We start from the raw sequence: 24,419 nt of genomic DNA, 5'->3' as shown, positions 1-24,419 counted from the left end.
CGCCTTCAGTTGATGATTTTAATATGAAGCCTCAGAGAAATTGAATGTGAGATTTGAAGTGAAACTGGAAACACAAAATCATATATAGAGTATAACATGTTTATAAGACAATTTAATAAGTTTGACTGGAATCAACAAGACACAGAATTATAAAAGAACAGCAGCAATAATGATTATATCTTAATATTATGATGGCCATTGTTACAGTGCTTTCATACTGATTATAATGTGTACTTATTGTACATAGTACACATAGTATAATGTGAGTTGGTGTTTTACTACAAAGATTCATTAGATTTACTTATTTAACTTTAAGGTATACAAATCTTAAACACTCAATAAAAACAAAGTTCATAAGATAAAGTGAATAAAAGAGGATAAATGTCATCAATTAAATCACATATGGAGAAACCTCCAACTAAACTAACCACAGACACAGGAGGTCAGGTTGATGAGCAGCAGGATCCAGCAGATCATCTTCTCCCTGTGAGAGGAGACAGCGGTGAAGAGTCATAAACACATGAGGTCAAAGTTCAGTCCTCACATGTACCAGAACAAACATCTACAGTCTGTCTGTAGTCATTACAATACTCCTTTGTATGTATAGTCTAGGTACAGTGTTGATGCTGATGATAAACTGCAGTAATCTATGTCTGTCACAAGGTGGCGCCAGTAGTTAACTCTACACTATAAGCTGAAGAGGACATTGAGAGTTCCATCCAACATCTTTGATGGTTACTCAGGAAAACAATCATCAGATGAAGTTTGATTAAATGTGTTTGTGTGAATCGACAAATAGAAATGAAAGAACAGTTTCATATATAATAAAAACACCATGTGCTGAAAGTACGTGGACAGACAAGGAAGCAACAACAGCACCAACTAATGGTGAACAGCCTGCTTTTTGTATCACATGATCATTGTACTGTGGAACTGACTGCAGATCAGAATGAGAGATAAGGTTGAGCTTTACACAGCAGCAGCTTCAACTCTGGGGTTTACTGACGGTTCAGTGTTGAACACTGTTTCCTGACTCACAATCACAGCAGAATATGTTGTCAGTGTTTTTGATGAGCTTTTTATTACCTTTAAGAGTAAAACTGATTGATTTTATTTGAGTTGTTTTAACATTGTTAACTATTGTCTTTCGGCTCCCAGATCGTGGTCGGGAAGAAACAGGGGAGACTTAGTTTCTACAGGTAACTTGTAACTTCAGGGGGTTTACTGGTTTTCAGCTGTTGCTCGCGCTACCATACTGGGTGGTATATAAAGGAATGACAAAACAACAAATAAACACAAACAACGATGCTGTTGTCAGATCTTACAATATAAGAATCAGAGCCAAACATATATATATATATGCTGTTGCTGCTGTTTCAAATATACAGACTCAACCTGTATAACTAAAGTTAACTCCTGATTAACAACATGAATGTAGGATTCATAATTTACCTGGTTTGTCTTCAGTCAAACAGCGAGGTGAGACTAAAGTGTGATCCGTGATGTCTGAGGATCTGTGAGTGCTTTTGGTTCCGTTATATGTCAGTCTGTCAGTGTTCCTCCCCCTCTGCATTGTTTCATACACAGATATGTATCGTGTATGATTTGTTTCATCAAGTTTTTACAGTTTACCCAAAGTCTTTTGAGTGTGTTTTATGTTTGATAACTGTGTTCCACCTGCTAAGATCCGTACTGTCTCATGTTCATGACTCAAGGTAACATGATGGGTTGTTCTCTGTCTTTCTGTTTGTAAGGTGTTTGAGGAGCAGAGGGTTTTTATTCTAAATGTCTTTGATGATGAAATTCCCATCGTGTTGCTATTCATCAGGTTTTTTCACTTTCACTCGAAATGAGTCATCACACCGAGCAGTTGCAGTATGAGACAAAGTAGCATCACCTTTTCTTTTTCCATTCAATCTCTCTGTTTGTTCCTGTGAGTTTGAGGGGGCGGGTACTTTATTTGAAGTTTCTATTAAAGAATAATGACATTCATTGATATAAAACAGAATCAGATGATTGAATCTTTTTATATCTATAATTTCTTAATGCTTTAGCAACATTGTCTCTGTTACATTCAGGCCAATAAAGCAAACTGAAGTGATCAATTGAAAAACTGATAGGAGTGTTTGTCTACTTCTTTTATCTTTGTACAGTTAGTTTGTTGTCTGCTTGAGCTTTTTTATTCCTTCCCTGCGAAGGTGTCCATCCATGCTTAGAGACAGTTTTTCTTAAAAATAACCTCACTGATATTTAGGTTAAATGGCTGCAACAAGCTGGTACGAGCAAAAATAGTTTAAAAAAAGACGAAGAAAATGAAGACATGCTCAGTGATCGGCTCTTTAGATGCATGCAGACATGACAGATCTTTCATCTCACCTATATCCTATATTGATGTTGGTGTTAATCAGGAGTTATCTTCGGTTGTGAAGGTTGAGCCTGTATATTTGAATATCAGCACTTTCTCTTTAAATTAATGAATAACAGGAAGATTCAACTACAGCTTTCAAAGACTGAAGACGGATCATCTTCAAACATGATGAAGAGTTTTTCAGACATACACCCCTGCTAAGGTTAGCAGCCCGATGGAGGCACGCAGGTCAATCTCATCCATTCTTTTCCAGTTGTCTCCATATTTACGGAAACCCTCCATATTTGTCATCTCCAGGGTGATTTTTTTTCCCGTGGCTGAACATGCTGAATGCTGAGACGATATCCTGGGCATGAGCAACTGCATGTCTTGTGGGCCCTGGGGTCACCCTCATGACATTTTGTGCTGCCATCCTGCCCTGGTTGTCATATGGTGACCAGGACTGTCTTTGACAAAAATGTTTCTCTTTCAGCTTGGGTGATTTCTTCTTCATCTGAAGATGATTCATCGTGCTCTTGGTCGTATTCTTCCCCATCTTCTTCAGTGAAATGTGCACTGATGGCTAAAGTAATGAGATTACTGATGGGTACTGTCATCTGCAGCACCTTTATAGCCTCTGACTGCATTTCCTGTTAGTTAACAATGCTTTCACGAAAGGTTTATTCCCTATGATCTTTTTGTATTTTGACTGGGAACTTCAGATAGGTGTGGGGTTGTGGAGAGGAAAGTGTTTGTTTTCCAGAGTCCAATCTGTAGCACACATCATTTCAGTTTCTTGCATACGAGTATTGCCATTAGAATATGCTCCTATTTTTAGTCTTTTTTTTTTTTAAAAAAAAAAGAGGGAGCTCTGTTCACTACAAAAACAGAGGAAAATGCATTCAGGGATAAGGTTCATGGGGGCATATAATAGAGGGATTTTCTTTGTTGAAGTCAGTTGATTGTTGAGACAACTCGGTTTACCTGTGTCTTGTGTGATGCAAATAAATCTTGCAGGTGAAGTGGAACTGTTGATTCTCTTTGTTTTTTGAGTCTGTGTGACCATTCTGGGTACTTTCAGTGGGAGTTTGTGGTGTTTCACTCCAGTCAGATAGCTAGGTTTAAGTCACGTACCAGCAGAGGAATGACAAAGGGGGGAAACTTAAACCAAAAAAGAGACGCTGAGATGTTGTACATGCTCGAGCATTTTGGTTTGCAGTGCTCTAGATTCCACATTTAATAAAACTGTCTGTGGTATATTGTGTGTGTGAGAGCGTGTGTGAGATTGTGTGTGTTTCAAGGTTTCTGTACCCAACCCTCGCACATCTTGTGTTGGCTGTTTATCTGCTGTGAAAGTGTAATTGATTATTGTGTTTACATTACATTTACATTTTCGGTTTATTCAATCAAACTGTAAAGTGTCTAGCTGTATATAAGCTTGGTTAAAGCACAAGATGTATGAGACATGTATACAGCATTATTTTTGTTCATTTATTTTTTCTTTCTTTAACCCAGTTCTCACGGGTGGACCAGCAATAAAGCCCTGTATTTTAAAAAAGACCTCTTGCCTCATGCCTGTCACTGGAGGAAATATATGTGTTGTTGCTAATTTGACAGTGTCGATGTCTAATTGTGCAGCTAACATAACTAACTAACTTCACTTTATACTTTGTTGTCCTAATAATGTTGTAACATGATTCCGTGATCAGGTTAATATTGTAGTGATGGAAGTTTCTGTCTAGAAGTGGGTGGGATGGGTTTACATTGGAGTTAATAGAAAGCCTGTTGAGTCCCATACAGTCGCTGATGGGTACCATATGTAGCTGTATGGGGTGCCAAAGAAAAAAATACAAAGCGTCAGTCTTCGACGAGTTGGGAATGTACTGGTTCATATGTACTGTTTAAAGCAGGCTCAACCTCACTAACGAACACTACACATTACACTAACAAACAACGGTCTGTTCGGTCGTTATACATTCTGGCAAAACTTATTGCTTTCACTTGAAAAATTAATTCTGCTCTGTTTTTCTGAATTAACCACTTATTGTGTCATAATTCTGAGATACATTTTCATGGCAAAAAAAATAGACTCTGTTTCTGCATTGACGAAAGTCCTCCAGCCGTCACTGACTGATGAGTGTGAGACCTCAACGGCTTTGAGGTTTTACAAATGTCACAAGATACGCCCACAGGCTTTCCTGTGTGTTTCTTCCAAACGGCACTGACTGCAAACAATATCTGTTCTGACAACAGGAGAGCAAGCAGATAAACTATTGTCTATCCAAAAGAGATTAATACACATCCAGAGACTGAGTGAGTAATAAGTTTATCTTTTTTATTCTAAGTTCTTTCATAAATATTTTTATATTAGTCTAATACGGCCTCTATGGTTGATGTTATACATTGATCTGGCTCAGCAAAAATCGGACAAAGTTTTGTACATTGTTCTGAAAATATTAAAATCAGTAACAGTCAGCCTATTTATCAGAATATTTTCACTTGCATACACCCCTGAAAGTAGACCTGCGCTTCTTTTAACTGCAATGACATTGTCATGTTTTTTACATCAACTATTTCCCCCATCAGAGCTACTGTAGAGCGCCCACCTGCCTGTACTGTGAACATAGGTAAAACAAGCTTTTTAATACCACCCTCTTCAGGTCCAAACAGCAAAGGCGTTTATTTTCAATACTCAGGATGCACATTCTCAGATATGTTTCAATTACTTTCAGTTTAGAGAAGGATCTTTTCTGCACATGCGACAGTCAGAGGTAGAGTGAGAAAGAGTTTAACAGCTGTGTTTTAACAAATCTGTATTAGTTACTTTTCCTTTTTCCACATCACTGTCCGACTAATTAACAGGTTAACAAAAAAAGTTAGTTAAATAGAGTGAATGGAGAAATTAAAAGTCACCTTGATGAAAACATGAATGCTTCCATAGACCACGAGGTAGTGGAGCACTTCGATCGCTTGTGGACAAAATGAGTATTACAACAACAAAACCTGTCTCCTCTCTGACAGGGGGATGATGTTCTGGATCCTTCTGCTTGTCGGCCTGACCTCCTCTGTCTGTGGTTAGTAGGACTGAAACTGATGATAATTTTCATTAACGATTAATCTGTTGATTATTTCTTTCATTAATCCAATCAAACTTTTTATGAATGTTAAGAAAGTTATGAAAAATAAAGAAGACTTCAAATCAAAGCAATTTTCAAATCTCTGCAAACTGATGATTTTCTGTAGTTAATAATTTGGTGGTAACTAAAAATACCTTTTAATTTTAGATTAAAAGCTAATTCTATGAACTCAAGATTAAACATTTGTTGAACATAATTTTATTAGAATTTGTCATGAATCAAAAAGATCATGAATCTAACAGCCTCCTGATTTTCACCCTTAGAGGATTTCGTCCGGAATATGACCTCTGGTGGAGACAACAGTGATGTGTTCCCCACAACACCAAAGCTACCTGAAGGTAGGTGAACATGCTGAGCTGTTACCATGGTTATTTATAGAGAAATAATATATCAGAGAACCAACTGTTGTCTGATACATTTAAAGGCAAAAACTGTACTTTTATCACTACTTGACCATTAAAATGTACCACATAAACCTCTGAACCACATGGTTAATGTGGTAATAATAATGCATCAGTTTGTGTCAACAGAAATTCAGCATATTAACTGTGATCAATTCACTGTTTTAAATAATTTTCAAATCTCTGCAAACTGATGATTTTATATGGTTATTAATTTGGTGGTAACTAAAAATATATTTAATTGTAGAGGGAAAGCTTATTCTATAAACTCAGTTTTGAACATTTATTGAACATCATTTTATTAGAATTTGTCGTAACTCAAAAAGATGATGAATCTAACGCCTCCTGATTTAAACCCACAGAAGATTTGGTCTCCAATGTGACCTCTGGTGGAGACAACAGTGATGTGTTCCTCACAACACCAAAGCTACCTGAAGGTAGGTGAACATGCTGAACTGTTACCATGGTTACTAATAGAGAAATAATAGTAAAAAAATATAGTAAAAGTCTGATATATTGAAAGCCAAAAACTGTACTTTTAGGCGCTACTTGACCATTAAAATGTACCACATAAACCTCTGAACCACATGGTTAATATGGTAATAATAATGCATCAGTTTGTGTCAACAGAAATTCAGCATATTAACTGTGATCAATTCACTGTTTCAAGCTATATTCAAATGATGATGATTTTATATGGTTATTAATTTGGTGGTAACTAAAAATACCTTTAATTGTAGAAGGAAAGCTAATTCTATGAACTCAGTGTTGAACATTTGTTGAACATAATTTTATTTGAAGTTGTCATAACTCAAAAAGATCATGAATCTAACAGCTTCCTGATTTAAACCCACAGAGGATTTCGTCTTCAATGTGACCTCTCGTGGAAACAACAGTGACATATTCCTCACAACACCTGAAGGTAGGTCAACATGCTGAGCTGTTACCATGGTTACTCATAGACAAATAATATCAGAGATCACCTGTTTTCTGAAACATTTAAAGGCAAAAACTGTACTTTTAGTCACTACTTGACCATTAAATATGTACCCTATGAACCTCTATTTTTTCTCTCTATCTCTGAAAACTGATTTTAATGGTGTATCAACCTGAACTGAAGGACAAACAACGACTAAGTTGAAACCATCATACTTATCAGGTTGATTAGTTCACTTACGCCTGATTATTTAGAGGAAAATATTGTTTTATAGTTTCACATTTTGTAGACGCACAGTGAAAAACTGAGGAAACAGAAACTTGGTATAACATTTCATCAGGTACAACAAACTGATGGATAATTCAATATGAACACACTGTGACAAACTTTATGATCAGCAGGTTTTGGGTAAATAAGTCAATAAGTTTGTTACAGTGCCACCATGTGGCCGAGTGCTGTAATTTCTGTTTTATGACTGATAGCTGATTGCTGTTAAAGCACCTAATGAGAGGCAGACATTTACTTGTTGTTACTTGTTTATTTAGTTTCTCATTGTCTCATTTCTACATTGATGAATTGATTTAAATGATCTTGATGTGGTGGTCCAACACTACTGAGTAGATGCTCCTAATATCAGATACAAACGCTGGTTTTATGTCTTCAGATCCAAACAACACAACAAAAGTGCCGAAGAAGGAAGTCAAATCAGATTATTGGACCAAAGAAAAACTCATTTGTGGATCCATATCTATTGGAGTTGTAATAGTTGCTCTTCTAGTAGGTCTAGTTAATGAAGCTGTCATAAAAAAGAGAAGGTATGTTTCCTCTTCTGTTGTTTGAAATTAAACTATTCTGAGTGCTATGATTTGTTTGTGTCACTGTTTTGTTGTTCATGTTGTTTCTCATGTCAATCACACAGATCAAAACCAGGACAGATGTTCCTTCATTGACCTTCTGAGAAAGATCACTACCAAGAGGGAGTTTAGTGTTAATCAAGCAAGTTACACCCAAAACTGCTGCAGATGTGAACGGACATCAGAGCTGTGCTGCTGCAGTTCAAAGTGCACATTGAACTTAAAACTTTGAATCATCCACTGATTTTGTTTTAATTTGACGATGATATTGCTGTCGTTAAAATAGGTTCGCAATAATTAATGATAATAATTAATAACACTTTGTATGGTCTGCCTGCAGATATATTTATTAGTATTTTTGATATTTCAACTGAATCATACTGAATAATATCACACAATCTCAACTAATAGACATTACAAATAATCCATGAACTATGTGTAGCAGGACGATCCAAATAAAGAGTAACTAATAAGACTTCTAACCGCTGATTAGCGCGTTTTAAAAAATATTTTACAATTATTTTTTTCTTAAGACATCCTCGGCTGTGTGTGTATACATTAGTTTAAACTGACTTTTTCAACTTATTTTCAATATGTAACATCTGAATGTTTTAATCATATCTCATAATTGACTTTCTGAGTGTACATAATCCAGTATGTCTGTATCTCTTATGAAGATCTTTCTTAGTTCTCATCTTACTAAAATAAAGTTCAGCAAGTAACCAGGCAGCATCTGTTCTTTGTGTTCTTCACACTTCAAACTAACAGATTCTGTAAATCTGATCAAACTCACTTCTTTTGACATCTAACGGGAGTATTTGATTGGAACAAAATCTCTGAATATTCATCTACCCAAACTGCAGGAAGAGAAGATACAATTATTATTCAGCTTCTGAGTCTTAAACACCAAATCATCAAGTAGAGATTCACCCAGTTCACTGAGAAACATCTTCTGGACAAACAATGAAAGGAACGTCAAAAAACTTTACTGAAGTCAGGAACAAACACAACATAGACCTTTATTTTCATTTAATTCATCATTTTATTTAAAAAAAATACAATCTTGAAAAATAAGACATGGAAAGTTCACATTTAAATAAAATCTATGCCAAACACCTTAATTTCTTGCCATACACTCAGACTTCTGGATTCTGATTGGCTAGAAAGTGTGGATTAACTTCTCAGTAACCAGACAGTATAACCCGTACAACTATGACATCTGTGTTTGCATTAATCTACCAGTTTCGAATTGTGGGTTAAACCAGAGCTTGAGGCTAGTGTTAATGTGTTAGTGTGTAACCACCGACATCAACAACCATTCAATAGGATAAGTAGGTTCTCAGTCCAACTTTACAGCAGACATAAAAGGTGTAAACTAACCACCGACACAGGAGGGCAGGTTGATGAGCAGCAGGATCCAGCAGATCATCTTCTACCTGTGAGAGGAGACAGCGGTGAAGAGTGATAAACACAGGGAATGACTATAACCTCACAAGTAGCAATGATCATAAAATTAAGTTTATTTTAATTAATTAATATCAAACTATTCCTAAATAAAAATAGGCTTAATTCTGATTGGTGGTTTTGTCTCTAATTCAATCATTAGTATATCTACAGTATCCCAGAAACCTTGTGAAAAAATAATAACTGACTAGAATAGATTTGTTTGCTCATGGAAGCATTGTGATTTGTGAACTGTTTTAGGACAATTCAGGAAACTGTGCAGTGTTAATTGGGTGTCAAGTCTACTATGTCCCTCCCTGGCCTATATTGGTCATTTCTTTACCTTTATATGTGTTTTTCACATATCTGGTGTACTGTCTGCTAAATACCTGAAACAATAAAGCTGAAAAGATTATAATTATGAACACATGTGTCGGTAAAATAATGAAGGTTATAATTACATGGGTTGAGATCCTCTGTCTACTTCTGCAACAGCTTACGGACACAAACACCTTTTTCAATTGTATGAGATGTATGATCTGTCACACTAATCTAATCCTCAACTCAGCAGAATAATACAATTTGATTTGATTGAGATTTTCCATGATTGTGGTTATACCGATAACATAACAGTTCAGGATAAATAAACATTACTTTTTTACAAAGAATGATAATAGGAAATTAAAGGTCAATAACTGAGGGCAAGTGTGATTATTCTACCTTTGCAGGTCCAGGAAATATTTTCCACTGAAAATGAAAACCAGTGACACTGCCTTCCAGTTAGTGAGGGGGTGTATGAGTAAAACTGAGAGAGAGGGGATTTTATTGTATATCAATATGAATAATAGCAAACTTGTAGTTTAAAGACATTTAGCAAGAACAGAATATCTTTTTTTTTGCTCAAATGAAATTATTTTTTGATTGTGTAAAATTTCTCTATAAAATATAATTCATGTGCTCGCAAAATAATTTTTTCTGCACTCCGAATCTCCCATTGCTCGCTCAGGAATGAGGCACAAACATAACGCCATACATCACTACTCACTTGCATACTTCCAGAAATGGAGTCTCACAGGTTAGGCCACGTGTTGATGAAGAAGTACAGGATGACATTTGTGATCTTGATTTCAGGTTAACCAAAAATATTCAGCTGTTGCAGGCTGGAGTCAGGAACTAGTCTGGTGCAAAAAAGGATATATATATATAAAATATATCCATAAGACATTGCCAAAGACAAAACAATAGTGTCAGAGGACCGACATCAGGATAGCTTTAAGATCACAAGGTGACGGTATCAAACAGGAAATGGAGGCGGTGCAGCAGGTTTCAGCTTGAAGTTGCTTTAAGAACTCACTTGAATAATTTCCCAGAAGGCAACATCCCCCAGCCACCGTGTGTCTGTTTGAACCAACACCAGGCCATTTTAGTTAGTTTCCATGTCCATTTATTGAGAACCATGCACAAACATCCCTTGTGGTAATCAGTAATCAATGTGAGGAAACATTAATTTAGAACAAAATTACCCATATGGGGGATACAGAAAACGAGATTACACACTCCAGGCAGCCCACTGAAACTTGAGTCAGAGCCTCCATCACAGTGAACATCATGTCTCATCACGTGTTATACTGTAGCTGTCAGAGCTGTGCTGATGCAGTTCAAAATGCATATTGATCAGAAAAGTTTCCCCTTGCACCATGATCCAACAAGAACTAAAGAAGAACTAAACTGACACGCATTCTGCAAACTGTACCTGGCTTTCAGGGGAACCTACTTGTTGCTGGGGTTAGGACTGACCGTAACGCACAGTATGCTGACTACAAAACAGATAAAATAATAAGGTGGGTTCCACCAGCAGACTGCGTAGGACCAGGACGTTTATTTTATGTATATTTTTTGATGTGAGTTAATGATATTGTGATATTGTCACGCTTCACTGGTGATGGCAACAATATCAGAATCTTTATTAAAGTGAGTTAGTGATGAAGCACCATTATGCAGAACATCAACAGCAGCCTTTGGTTTATGCATAATTCATGATGAAGAAGATGTAAAGACTTTCAAAAAGTCTGTGTCTGGGGTGGGAAGGAGTGGCCACAATCTTGCCTGCCCGCCTCAAGGTCCTGGAGGCGCACAGGTCCTGGAGGGATGGCAGGTTGCAGCCAATCACCTTCTCAGTAGATTGAATGATATGCTGCAGTTTGCCCTTGTCTTTGGCAGAGGCAGCAGCTCACCAGATGGTGATGGAAGAGGTGAAGATGGACTCGATCCAGATCTAGGATCTAGATCCAGGCCCGACCACAAGTCAGTGTGTGAAAGACGGACTTTACCAGGCTTAAATACCAAATCCAGGGGCGCCGCCAGGAATTTTGGGCCCTGTGACAAAACAATCAAATTGGGCCCCCTCTGCGCAGCTGTTGTCACCACATCTCTAGGACCTAACTGTCCCATCAAAATCTTTACATAACTCAAATAAAGGCTTGCAACTGTCTTGCTTCTTGCAGTTCAATACTAGTACTAGCACAATATTTACTGCTGGTGGTTTGTACATGCATGCAAGTCTGCATACAGTATGCAGTTCACTATTTGATGCAAGATTGAAAGCAACCATAAAATGCATACTCACTGTTTCCAACTGTCCAGCATCCAGTACAGACAGTAGGTTGTTGTTTTATTTTATTTCATAATGATCATTATGTGAGAAAATAATTGTTAGGATGGAAGGATTTGAATTTCTGTCATTAATAAATATTTCATTTTCTTTTTTGTAATGGTAAAAAGAGCAAGAGAGAAATCCCCACAGACTCCCTGCAATGATGCTAACTGGGAGACTGGGGTGCTGCTGACTCTTCTGTTGTTAAGTCTGCTAAAAGGGTCAGGGACAATAATTTAATATGAATATGTTGCTAAACGTTTCCCTGAACTGATTAAATGGTGATTAAATGTAGGCTAGTCTGTAGCTGGCTATCTTATTTCCCTATAGACATTAAGCCAACAGGTTAATACCACTCACAGACTATAGGCTCCTTTCTTGGTGAAACACTGGGTTACAGATTGACATCCTTTCCTTTGACTTTCCTCTCTCTCTTTTCTCTCTTTCCTTTTTTGAAAACCAGATTTTGATTTACTAGTTAACATTTTGATTAACATCACTGTAGTTCTGGCGCATCTACTGACTGCAATAAACACCTCACTGATAAGTGCTAAGGCAGGACCAAACCATTTCATGCAGATACAGGGGGGTGGTCGGTCTATTTGGATGTTTACTTTTTGGTCAATGGGGATATTTAACTTTTACTGCCAAAAACAAGTAAGAACAAAGAGATCATTAATTTTATTATTATATTTGAAATATATATACTGAATGATGATGGTTTAATCATTTTATATTAGTTTTTACCTATTTTTGTCAGTCATAGGCCCTTGGAATTGTACTAACTTTTCCCCCCTATACGGGCCCCTGACCAAATCATCAAGTAGAGTTGCACCCAGTTCAGTTTGGTGAAAAACTTCAAGTATCAAAAGTATCAAAGCATGTCAGTTTGTGATTAGTCAGTTTTGTTTAAAAAGTTTGATACTGACAACATGTATGATGTATGTGTTTACTACTATAAATTACTGTACTAGTATTTAACTGTGGGTAATAACAGCACTGGTGAATCTTGGATTAAAGAACTCAGAGCTGTAGTGTTATATGTGTTACCACCAACAACAACTGAAAAAATACTGAGAACCATACAAATCTAATCTTAAATGTGTTTGATGTTTCTGTGAATGTGGTCATATGAGTCAGAGGAAGAAACACACAACTTTTACGATAACAGTGGAACTGGTAGTCTTTGTAGGAAATACAACCAAAACTTGCACAGAGATGTGGAGAACTCACAGTTGAGGTAAGAGTGAAGTATTAACAATGTTCAGGGAGACTGCCTGCATCGAACAATTATTGTAACTTTCTGAAATAAAGTCCAACAATCACAATAGGTCTACTTCACTCACTTGGAAGAACTGTCGACAAATTCTCTCTCAGACTCTTCACTCAACTACTTCTGTCACTTTTCATTTGTGCAACCAAGTTTGAAACCACAAATGCCTTGAAAGTGAGTTGTTCATGGTACATTGCTTCCACAAAAGAAACAAATGACACACCGTCCCCGTGCAGAGATCAGGAAGGCAGCGCAAAAGCCGCCAGGTGGACGAGACGCCTCCTGAGTGTGACCATTCAGAGCAGCAGCAACACTCCTATCTCCAGACGTGGTCGACAATGTCGGTCTTGGCATTCAGTCCACCAATACCTTCTGTTAGATGGTCACATGGTGACCAGTTTGGTGACAGTGAAGTACAGCCTCACAGAAGCTGGTTACATGCATGAGTACAATTGTTCAGGAGAGTTCACAGGAAAAATAAATAACTAACCAGTACAGTAGTACTACAGCCAAAGCTAATCTACAGCAGCAGGTAGTTGTTCCCTGGTTTTGTGGCTCTTGTCTCTCATCTTTGGGCTGAACTCTGGCTGCTGAAAGGAGATCAAACAAATATGTGTCTGTTATTCATTTGATCAGCAACATTTTACTGAAGAAAAAAACAAAATAAGCAGCAGATTAGGGTAAAATTAATACATTTTAATGTTTACACTATTGTCTATTATTATATTTCTAAGATGCTAATTATTATTACAGTTTGTGATTTGAAGCCACTTTGTGTAGAACTTTTTTGTAAAGGTAACATTTTTTTAAAGGCCCAGTATGTAATATTTAGGGCACCCTAAATGGAATATAATATTCATAGGTATATTTTCATTAGTGTTCAGTCCACAACATTTTTCTACTCAGCGTTTTATTTGCTTTCTGGTGGAGAGTTTTATTCATACGACAAATATATGTAGCTACCACCAGCGACCAGAGGCTCAATAACTAACATGTTATCTTGTTTGTTTGAGAAAGTTCTACTAAAGTCTACTGAATTAACTCACCAGTGACGTTGAGTCGACATTCCCCAAAGTTGCCACCATAATTTGTGAGCACTTCACACAGGTACAGTCCCGAGTCTTCAATCCTGAGTCTGGACACATGGAGTCTGATTCGTCCTTCTCTGAGGACGTCTTTGTCACACTGGACTCGTCCTTTAAACTGTTCATCCTGAGACACTGTGACCTCGACACCATCATGTAGATAATACAGGACTGAGACCTTTAGATCAGTAAGCAGTTCACAGTGAATATAAAGGGGAACAGGGGGCCTTTCAGTGTTGGTTGTGAACGTCCATTCCAGTGTGATGTTATGGTTCTCCTCTGCCTGATAGGAGGTCTGTGTCACATTCACTACAAATGTTCCTGTTGAGGAGACAGAGAGGGAAAGTGAGGACCAGACAAAGTGACAACTTTAACATGTGAGCCTTTAAACTCCATCTAGAGATGTTTCTGTGGACAGTTTAGTGATGCTCTCAGTGCTGTAGAGGCCTTCCTCCTTACAGATTGAAAGATGGAAGTCTGAAAGTGTATTTGGACTTTTCTCTTCATGGATAATAAAGTGAAGGTGGAAACTAACCACAGACACAGGAGGTCAGGTTGATGAGCAGCAGGATCCAGCAGATCATCTTCTCCCTGTGAGAGGAGACAGCGGTGAAGAGTGCTTTATTTTACATTTTTATAAATGATCCTCCATATATTGTGAAATGTTGATGTAGTTATATGTGCTGATTACTTAATTTTGTTCTTTATGTCACTCACATTAGTGGAAGTGAGAGATCATCTACTTGTTGAGTTGGATACTATACGCTTAATAGGTGAAAATTAACAAATTGCTATTGAACACTGACTAAACTAAATGTATTTGGTAGTGGGAGTGCGAAAACCACAGCACTCAACTTATTGGATATCAATTGAGCAGGTCAGATGTTAGATTTGATAATTTACTGTCTTGGTCTGACTAGAATGATCGTATCATCTCTATGAGGGCGAAGCTATTTCAAAGAGAGGTTTTGCATATAAACCACCTTCTGTTATGAATGATTGTGTTCATCTCTTCTGTCATACCTGGAGTGTGTGACTAAGTGTTATTTGGAATAATACACTGCACTTCTTTTGCAAAAAACTAATACACTGGTTCTTGTCAAGGATATATAGCATGACAGGTAAGTACAGGTTATCTGGTAGTACCAAGTCCACAAACAACTGCTCTATATAGGGCTTCTTCTGCTATGACATGGTCAACATCAGACAATCAAAAGTAGATTTTCTTTAAAAAAGTCACTTAATAAAAGTTGATGAATCTTACATAGATGTTATTTTGTTATTCCTGTTTTGGAACCTTTTATAGTTATGGTTTTTGTGTGGACCCCAGGAAGACCTGTGACCACTTTGTGGTGAGACAGCTCATGCTACAACCAGTACTTTTTTTCTACTTTTACTCCCTACATTTCTACAGAAATATCCATACTTTATATTCCATACATTTTCAAAACAGGCTTCTTATGCTAGTATCAATGTATTTGAGAGGAATTATTGATTATTACTGTGCTGCCGCTACGTGCATGTGCATAACATGCTGTGTGACCCAGTTCAAAGATTCAGTTAGCTTTGCACACAGCTAACTGAGAGCTAAAAGCCGGTAGACATGTCCTTTAAAGAAACCAAGACAATACTTTTTACCTTCGTATTTCTACTCTGAGTACATTTTAGAGCCTATACGTTTTCACTTGAGTACAGATGTTGAGTCAGTACTTCTGCTTTTACCAGAGTTTTAGTGTCTGTACTCTACTTGAGAGAAGAATGTGTACATTTTCCACCTCTGGGTACAACGTTTCAAAAGAAATCAAATATTTCAACATGAAGAGAGCACACGCAGGTTGAATAGAACTGTGACATTGTACTGTATATATGCTCAACTTTCATTTTAACTTTTATCCCTAAAAGCAATTTGTGGTAATAATTTCATCAATACTTACTTGCATAATGAGGAATGGCCCCTTTAGGCATCATCGTGTCGCAGGTTAATCCTAAATCTTTGATGAGGAAGTTGACAAAAATCAGTTAATTCCCACAAGGCCATGACAGTGTCAGAGGACCATCATCGGCACAGTTTAGAGAAAATGTAACAACGAGGTAAAAAACTGACTGTATCAGCCAATAGCAGGCAAAAGGGGAGAGGCTAAAATGAGTTCTGTTTACTGGAATTGAGGGTGTGTGTGTGAGTAAAAGAAAGGGAAACCCCTATTGCATTGTTTACACTTTCACTTACACACAGTCATTGCATGCTGGGAGGAGCTGAAACATCCAGCGTGAGTTTAATTAACAACAATAACTCTGTTCTTCACAGGTGGATTTCTGAGTTATCCAGATTACTCAGCCTGGATCTTAATCAACCTGGACTTGTCCTTAGCCCAAACCTACAATTCAATTTTATTTGTATAGCACCAAACATAACATAACAATAACTTCTCAGGACAATTTTCAAATAGAGCAGGTCTAGACTGTACTCTTAACCGTACTTTAAATATATAAATATTTAAATATATAAATTAAATATATAAATATATATAAAAAAACTTTCTTTTAACAGGCAGAAACCTTAAACAGTGGGAGTGCAGTGTTCTAATGGGGTAACAGGGTACTATGAGCTCTTCAAGATACCAAGGTTGCTGACCTTGAAGAGCTTTGTGGGCAAGAAGGATTTTAAATTATATTCAGATTTTTATATATAATTGTTTTACTCTTATTGGCTTTTTGTTTGTGGGTCTTTTATTGCAAGTGGCGTTTTGAGTGTAGTTGTGTCTGCTCTCTCAGGCAGCAGGAAAATGTCAGGCAGCAGCAATTAATTGTTTTCTTCTCAAACTGAAAAAGAGAAAAAATTAAAAAAAAAAAAAAGGAAAAAGAAGATTTTTATTTATTAGCTCAATGATTTTGTTTTTGCATCTATGTCTCTGTCTGTTTTATGTATGCGATTGTATATACTAAATAGGCTTTTTCTTTGACAAATTAATTGTTCTCATTTTTTATTAGTCTTTTTTTCTCTGGGTGTTGAGTACTGCTTACTTCTCTAACCCAGAACCAGGCTTGTTTATCAGAGAGTGAAGGCGCTGTGAATTTAGCTTGTGTTAAGGTCTTCAGTGTTTAGATCTTAAATATTAATCTAAACTTTAAAAATAACAATTTAGTTTAGTTTTCTTTACAGAAATGAATGAGATGCTGAGATATAGGCCTGCTTTGTATATTTTTAAAGTTGAAAAGGCCTTGTGAAGCTTTGGCAACCCCTTGTGGGGGTCCTGACCTCCAGGTTGGGAACTTCTGTTTTAGAGTGAATCTGCAGGCTATAGCAAAACTATAATCTGTCAATGTAATTTTCACAATGACATTTTCATAAGGAAAAAATGTATGTACTTGTATGAAACAAAATAAAAAACTCAGTAAAAATACTGACAGATTCTGTCTGTCAGATATGACATTCAAATATGAATTTGGCACGTAAACGTCCAGCCAACCCGTCCAGTTTTCTCTAAAAACTGTCACTTAATGAATAAATGAAACCATTATTTCCCCCTCTAAGTCTAACTTAGGAGAAAACAAAATACAACTAAAGTGTAGGCTGTTTAGCGTTCATGGGAAAATACAGCACAGTGTCACAGCACACTAACATATTCTAGGCCCATTGTGATTGGTCCACGAGTATGACGTCACCTAATAGAGTCACTCCAGGTGATTCACATGCAGTTGCACTGCAGAGGCTCATGGTTGCTGCCAGGGATGTAGTATATAGTGCCGCGCATTTATACTGTCATGATGATGTTAGTGACGTTTAGGCGGAGTGATACAATGTTTGATGTGTCTAGTTCCCGGTCTACCGGAGTGCATGTAATGCAGACTACAAGTGTGTGTAATAAAGTAACACTCTTGGAGTTAAAGACAAGCCTAGGGATGTCCGTTATGTATGTCAAGTCACCGGTCATGAAGAACTATAACAAGGGGCAGATCTAGATGGGTGACAGCAGCCACCCCTGAACAATGGCTGGCCACCCCTGATTGGTGTCAAATGCTGTCAAATTTAACACATTAATTTAGCTTATTTTTAAAGAGAACGTGTTAAAAAACAGAAATTAACACATATAATATTTGAAAATAAAGCAGTTTATTGTTTTCAATGCTACCTTTTCATATTTGTACATGATTGTTTGCGATTAAATCAGCATATTATAAGTCTCTGGGTACCATATGATGCATCAACCTCTGCCAAACTATTAAAAGAGTAAATTAAACTACAATCCATTTGTCCAATCACACAGTCAACCAGTCACAAAGTTAAGATCACATAACTGAACTGAAAAGAGTTGATACCAGAATGTGCATCAAGTTAATTTAAGTTATTCATTTTGTGATAATATGATGCAATTTTAATATTCAGAAACATCCAAAGATTCCATATACATAAGATATCAATAATGAATACAACTGAAGCAATAATTGAACAATAAGGATCATATTGATTTTAGAAAATTGTTTATTTGTGGAGACAGAAACATGAACAAAGCTTTTGCTCCATACCAGCACTTCAGCTACTAACATATATTTAACTGCTCATTATTAATCTGAATATACTGTAGTGGTGTGTGTTTGTTTTTTATAGTATATATTTCCTATTGAATGCAGTGATTGTACATGTATATGTGAACGTGTTTGCCTTCCTCCAGGCAGTCCATTGAAACTTGAGTCAGAGCATCCATCACAGTGAACATCATGTCTCATCATGTGTTATACTGTAGCTGTCAGAGCTGTGCTGCTGCAGTTCAAAGTGCACTGACTTCACCAGTCTTAAACACCAAAATCATCAATTAGAATTGACACTGAAACATCTTTATTTTTCTTTTGTCATTTTATTTCAAAAAAAATAAATCATGAAAATTACATCACAGTATTTATTGTACAAAATATTGCACATGAAGTTTTAAATGTAAAAAATATTTTCATCCAGGAAAGTGTTATTGTTTTGGTCAATATAAAGAAATACTAGTGGGAGGCAGGAAGTCTCACAGCGTGTTATATATTATAATATATATAAAAAGCCATACCTGGACCTCAACACTTAAGCTACACTAACTGTTTGACTGTACTTCTTTATCATAAAGAAAACAAATCAACCAGTATAGCAAGCAACAACAAGCATTAATGTTACACATTTATCCACAGTGTAGTGCACTCAGAGCTCTGCTGGTCTAACCAAACAGGATCTCTACATTCAAGAGCAGCAACATCCCCAAATAAAGATTTGTGTATCTTAGTATCACATTATTATTACAGATACAGTTCCTGATCAGCCTGAACTGGATCAGGGTTTATTTGTGCAAAAGCTTATTGTGCATTATACAATGGCCTCTTAACGAATAAAAGGGCTTGTAGACCATTTAACTGTGTTTGTTTTGTTTTTAAAGTTTGATACCAGTCCACTGTCCAAAACATGAAGGTGTGCATTAGCATTCAGTTAACCAGACACATATGATGTATGTGTTTACAGTTCTAAATTACTGTACCAGTATTTAACAGTGGCTGAAGAGTTGTTGTATGTGTGACCACCAACATACCGGTAAATAGTGAGAACAGTGCAAATCTAACAGTCAGAGGAGGTAAGTACGGAAGTGCATTGCATTCACTGGATTAAAAACAATTAGACACCTTATCTCATAATTACGAGAAAAGATGAGGAAAGGTGTCACATTGGCCACTGCTTCACTCAGAACCACTAACTGCACATCCATGAAGAGGCCGTGTTGACATACTAATATTAATACCATCCTCATTTTAAGAAACATCAGTATTTCTCAGTGTCTCAAACCGAGAACGTAGTAATAGCAGATTAACTGCAATAGCACCATCACTGCCACTGAGAGAGGATTTACAGACGTTTCCTTTTTCTTTATCTTATCTCGTAATTATAAGATATATATATTTTTTTATCCAGTGAATGCAATGCGCTTCTGTAGGAAAGAGAGCCTTCGTCTCAGGGGCAGCCGCAGGGGACAGGATAGAGGTCCAGAAATATCTCAACAACTCGCATGGTGACCAGTTTGATGACGTACGTACAGCCTCACAGAAGCTGTACAACTGTACAATTGTTCAAGAGAGTTCACAGGAAGAATAAATAAATAGACCAGTACAGGAGTACTACAGCCTGAGCTAATCTACAGCAGCAGGTAGTTGTTCCCTGGTTTGGTGGCTCTTGTCTCTCATCTTTGGGCTGAACTCTGGCTGCTGAAAGAAGAGATCAAACAAATATGTGTCTGTTATTCATTTGATCAGAAAACATTACAAACACATTACAAATTATATTATATTTTTTAACATGCTTCTTGAAGGCGTTTTTATTAGTTTAGAAATGGCAGAATAGAAATAATAGCATTTTTTAAATGAGTTTGACGACTTATGTTTCTGCTTACAATTCCCCCCAGATGGCGTCATCACTGCAGTTTGTGATTTGAAGCCAACTTTTGTGTGATGGTATTATTTTTTTGAAGGTCTACTGTGTAACATTTAGCAGGATCTATTTACAGAAATGAAATATAACAGTGTATAATCACCTGAATATAGGAATTGTTATGTTTTTGTTACCTTAGAATGAGTTTTTATCTATCTGTCTGTAGACGGGGATGGTGAGCATTTTTTTGCAAAGACAGGTCTGAGGCGACCGAAAAAAACACTGCCAGTTAAAGGAATAGTTCAACATTTTGGGAATTTATTTGTTTTCTGGTGGAGAGTTTTATTCATATGACTAAACAATATACAAATATATGCAGCTACCACCAGCGACCAGAGGCTCAATAAGTAACATGTTATCTTGTTTGTTTAATCTGTACAAAGACTGAAGTATAAGAACATGAATTTGCTGTTTTCCCTGCCAAGAGAAAGGCTGGAACAAACATTAAACAAACACGATTCTTTCGGCTTTTAAAACTCATGGACATTGTGACAGAACTTCACACAGTTCTTACTTGTGTTCAAGTGTATTTTGCAACACTGCAAAATGATGTGATGTTACAAAGTCTAAAAACTCATGAGGACATATATGTAGCAGGTACATACAAGAAAATTACGTGTTTGTCTGAGTCATTTAGGAGACTGTGAATACTGTGTGTCTATAGAGCCTAGTTCAGCAGCCCAGTCAGTACAACACTGATGAGAAAGTTCCACTAACATCTACTGAATCAACTCACCAATGACGTTGAGCCGACATTCCCCGAAGTTGCCACCATAATTTGTGAGCACTTCACACCGGTACAGGCCCGAGTCTTCAGTCCTGAGTCTGGTCACATGAAGTCTGAGTCGTCCTTCTCTGAGGGCGTCTTTGTCACACTGGACTCGTCCTTTAAACTGTTCATCCTGAGACTCTGAGACTTCGACACCATCATAGCGATCATACACACCTGAACGCTTATGATCAGTTATCAGTTCACAATATATAAAAAGTGGGATGGGGGGCCTTTCAGTGTTGGTTGTGAACGTCCATTCCAGTGTGATGTTATGGTTCTCCTCTGCCTGATAGGAGGTCTGTGTCCCATTCACTACAAATGTTCCTGTTGAGGAGACAGAGAGGGAAAGTGAGGACCAGACAAAGTGACAACTTTAACATGTGAGCCTTTAAACTCCATCTAGAGATGTTTCTGTGGACAGTTTAGTGATGCTCTCAGTGCTGTAGAGGCCTTCCTCCTTACAGATTGAAAGATGGAAGTCTGAAAGTGTATTTGGACTTTTCTCTTCATGGATAATAAAGTGAAGGTGGAAACTAACCACAGACACAGGAGGTCAGGTTGATGAGCAGCAGGATCCAGCAGACCATCTTCTCCCTGTGAGAGGAGACAGCGATGAAGAGTCATGTTTTAATGTGAACATGTGCCACACTTGTGTATTCATGTATAAATACGTACAACTAACTCATCACTTGCCAAACACCTTGTAGAATTTCTTTATTTTTTTTCTTAGACATTCACTCATATTCTACGAGACACTGAAATTTGTCAACATGCAGAGTTCATTCTCCCACAAACACGTGACATCTTGGGTTTTAATATTTCACTCAATAAAAATAGCAGTTGATCAGTCGGCTGATTGATCAGACTGATTATCTGGCATTTTGACATAATCGGCTTTGGAAGAATGTCTGAGCCCTCGAGGCTAATAAACAAAAATTGTCTTCAGTCACATCTGCAGACAACCTCATCACTGTGGCTGCTGAGATACAATGTTGGTTATGAGTTCTGGGAAAGTGGTTGCTTTCAAGCCATTTATCGTAACTCGAGCATCCTGCTGTAAACACATGTCTGAATTTCCTGTAGAAGAGAATAGAATTATACATAACTATATCTATTCTTTTGATATCAGCATTATATATCAGCCATCGGCAGCTCTCTACTCTAAATATCGGCCATTTAAAAACTCATATCAGTCGACCACTACTTTAAGAGCACAAACAGCACGAGAGGTAAATGTAACTGTGACACTGTGTTAGGGCCTGTATTCATCAAACTGCTCAACTTTTACTTTTACTTTTATTCCTACCCTCAAACTAAAAAAAGAATATCTCAAAACAATAAATGTTTTCAACAGTACTTACTTGCGTAATGCTTTTCATCTCGCAGCTTCATCCACAAATCAGGTTTACCAAAAGCATCTTCTACAAGCTTGAGTCAGGGAGTAGTCAGATGGAACCATTTAATTCCCATGAGATCAGAGTGTGTCTGAGGACCATTATAGTAACAGTGAGCTATTAAACTAACTGTATATGCCATTGGTCTGTCAGATAGAGGGGGAGGAGTTATAGTGGAGGAGGTGTCTGTGTCAACTGTGGTTGACATTTTCTTGAAGAACTGATTATTCATTTGTGAAATCCCCCAGGTTGTTTTAGAGTGAATCGTCAGCCTATTGTAAAACCATTATAATCTGCTGGTGTCTGTCAGATATGACATTAAATGTGGCATTAAAATGTGTCGTTTTAACTTATTCAGTTATAAACTTTATGCAATTAAAGCTGCTTGAAGAGCAGGGCCCAGAAAATGAAAGTTAATGAGTGTAGGCTCTTTAGTGTTTATAGGAAGATACAGTATGGCATCTCATCACACTTCCATATTATAGGTTGTGCCAAATTCAACACATTAATTTAGGTTAAAAATAACATGTTCATAAACAGAAATGAACACATATGATCTAATGATCTATTATGGCCACATTTTAGACTAAGTTATAGGCTCTTACTCTTTTCAAAAAGTAATTAGTTACCCTACTCGTTATAGACTTTAAACTGTACATTTTAAACCTTTATATTCTTCATTTATTGTATGTCTATTACATCTGGAGTACATGTAACGAAAGTCATTTCCCCCTGGGATTAATATTAAGTATTTCTTATTCTGATTCTGATTACTTTTCTGCTACACCTCACAAAATTCCAACGGAGTATTAGGGTCAAACTAAGACAAAAATATATTTTTTTGGAAATTACGAGAATAAAGTCATAATATTACGAGAATAAAGTCATAATATTACGAGAATAAAGTCATAATATTACGAGAATAAAGTAGTAATTTTGAGAACTCTTCCCCCTCAGTTAAAATGAGGAATGTTGAGCATCTTGTGAAGTTATACTTTGGTATCGGTTTACAAGGAAATAATCTTTTGGCCAGGCCCAGCCCGGCCCTAACCAATTTGGCTCCCTAGGCAAGATGTTAGGTGCCCCCCCCATGACTGTAAACCACTGCCTTATATACATACATATACTCACGCAGGAAACTGAATAGCTTTGTCTTTGACATTTTATTTTATTTTCAGAGAAACAAGTTGCTCAATCAAAACAGTTAACAAGAAAATAATAAATTAGAAATAAATAATACAAGAAATATAAATAGCCCACACAAAGTATAACATTTAACTACCTACAAAATAAAAACTGTAAACAGGTGATAAAATAAATGAAACTTCACCACATCAGTCATCCTCACATCCCCTGCTACAGTTGTACTCTCCTAGTCTCTCTTTCAGAAAAGTCATCTACAACATCATCATATGACAACTGATCTGAGATCACATGATTGATGCTTATGGTGGAAAGTCCACTGAGTTCTTGCATTATAGTAGATCTCAGGTAAGGTTTAATGAGTTTGAGCTTGGAGAAGCTTCTTTCAGCAGCAGCCACTGCAACAGAAAGAGTTGGGTGTTACAGTCCAGTCCATGCATACTACAAAGGAGAGTTATATTCCTTATAGCAGTTAACAAATAAAGCACGTAACTATGAACTCAAGGACTAAAATTGACAGCTATAGCAATCA

General features: G+C 36.9%; 2 protein-coding genes across 3 annotated transcripts in view; both read right to left on the bottom strand.

Moving 5' to 3' along the window:
• Positions 1 to 16,282, bottom strand: part of LOC127363555 (uncharacterized) — a 135,758-nt gene extending 119,476 nt beyond the window's left edge. The window contains exons 1-7 of one of the 2 annotated variants that reach the window (XR_007884890.1): positions 16,065 to 16,282; positions 14,666 to 14,721; positions 14,092 to 14,451; positions 13,536 to 13,635; positions 10,474 to 10,517; positions 10,165 to 10,297; positions 8,677 to 9,112 (exon numbers count right to left, since the gene is read on the bottom strand). Coding sequence is in view for 1 of the 2 variants with exons in the window: in XM_051400171.1 (XP_051256131.1) it covers positions 429 to 477 (49 nt within the window). In the remaining variant the exon portion in view is untranslated. Of the gene's footprint in view, positions 1 to 428; positions 485 to 8,676; positions 9,113 to 10,164; positions 10,298 to 10,473; positions 10,518 to 13,535; positions 13,636 to 14,091; positions 14,452 to 14,665; positions 14,722 to 16,064 lie in introns of those variants that run through there. The other variant, XM_051400171.1, reaches the window with a different exon arrangement.
• Positions 16,283 to 18,592: 2,310 nt separating this feature from the next.
• Positions 18,593 to 22,841, bottom strand: LOC127363563 (programmed cell death 1 ligand 1-like). The gene is made up of 4 exons (XM_051400231.1): positions 22,712 to 22,841; positions 21,889 to 21,944; positions 21,315 to 21,674; positions 18,593 to 20,355 (listed from the first exon to the last, which is right to left on the bottom strand). Exons 2-4 carry the CDS (start codon positions 21,935 to 21,937, stop codon positions 20,231 to 20,233), a joined length of 534 nt encoding a protein of 177 aa, XP_051256191.1. The 5' UTR covers positions 21,938 to 21,944; positions 22,712 to 22,841; the 3' UTR covers positions 18,593 to 20,230.
• Positions 22,842 to 24,419: the final 1,578 nt, after the last annotated feature.

Source organism: Dicentrarchus labrax, unplaced genomic scaffold (genome assembly GCF_905237075.1).
Source record: "Dicentrarchus labrax unplaced genomic scaffold, dlabrax2021, whole genome shotgun sequence".
Taxonomy (NCBI): Eukaryota; Metazoa; Chordata; class Actinopteri; family Moronidae; genus Dicentrarchus; species Dicentrarchus labrax.
The sequence above is the reverse complement of the archived record's forward strand: the minus strand, read 5'-3'. Positions and strand labels throughout refer to the sequence as shown.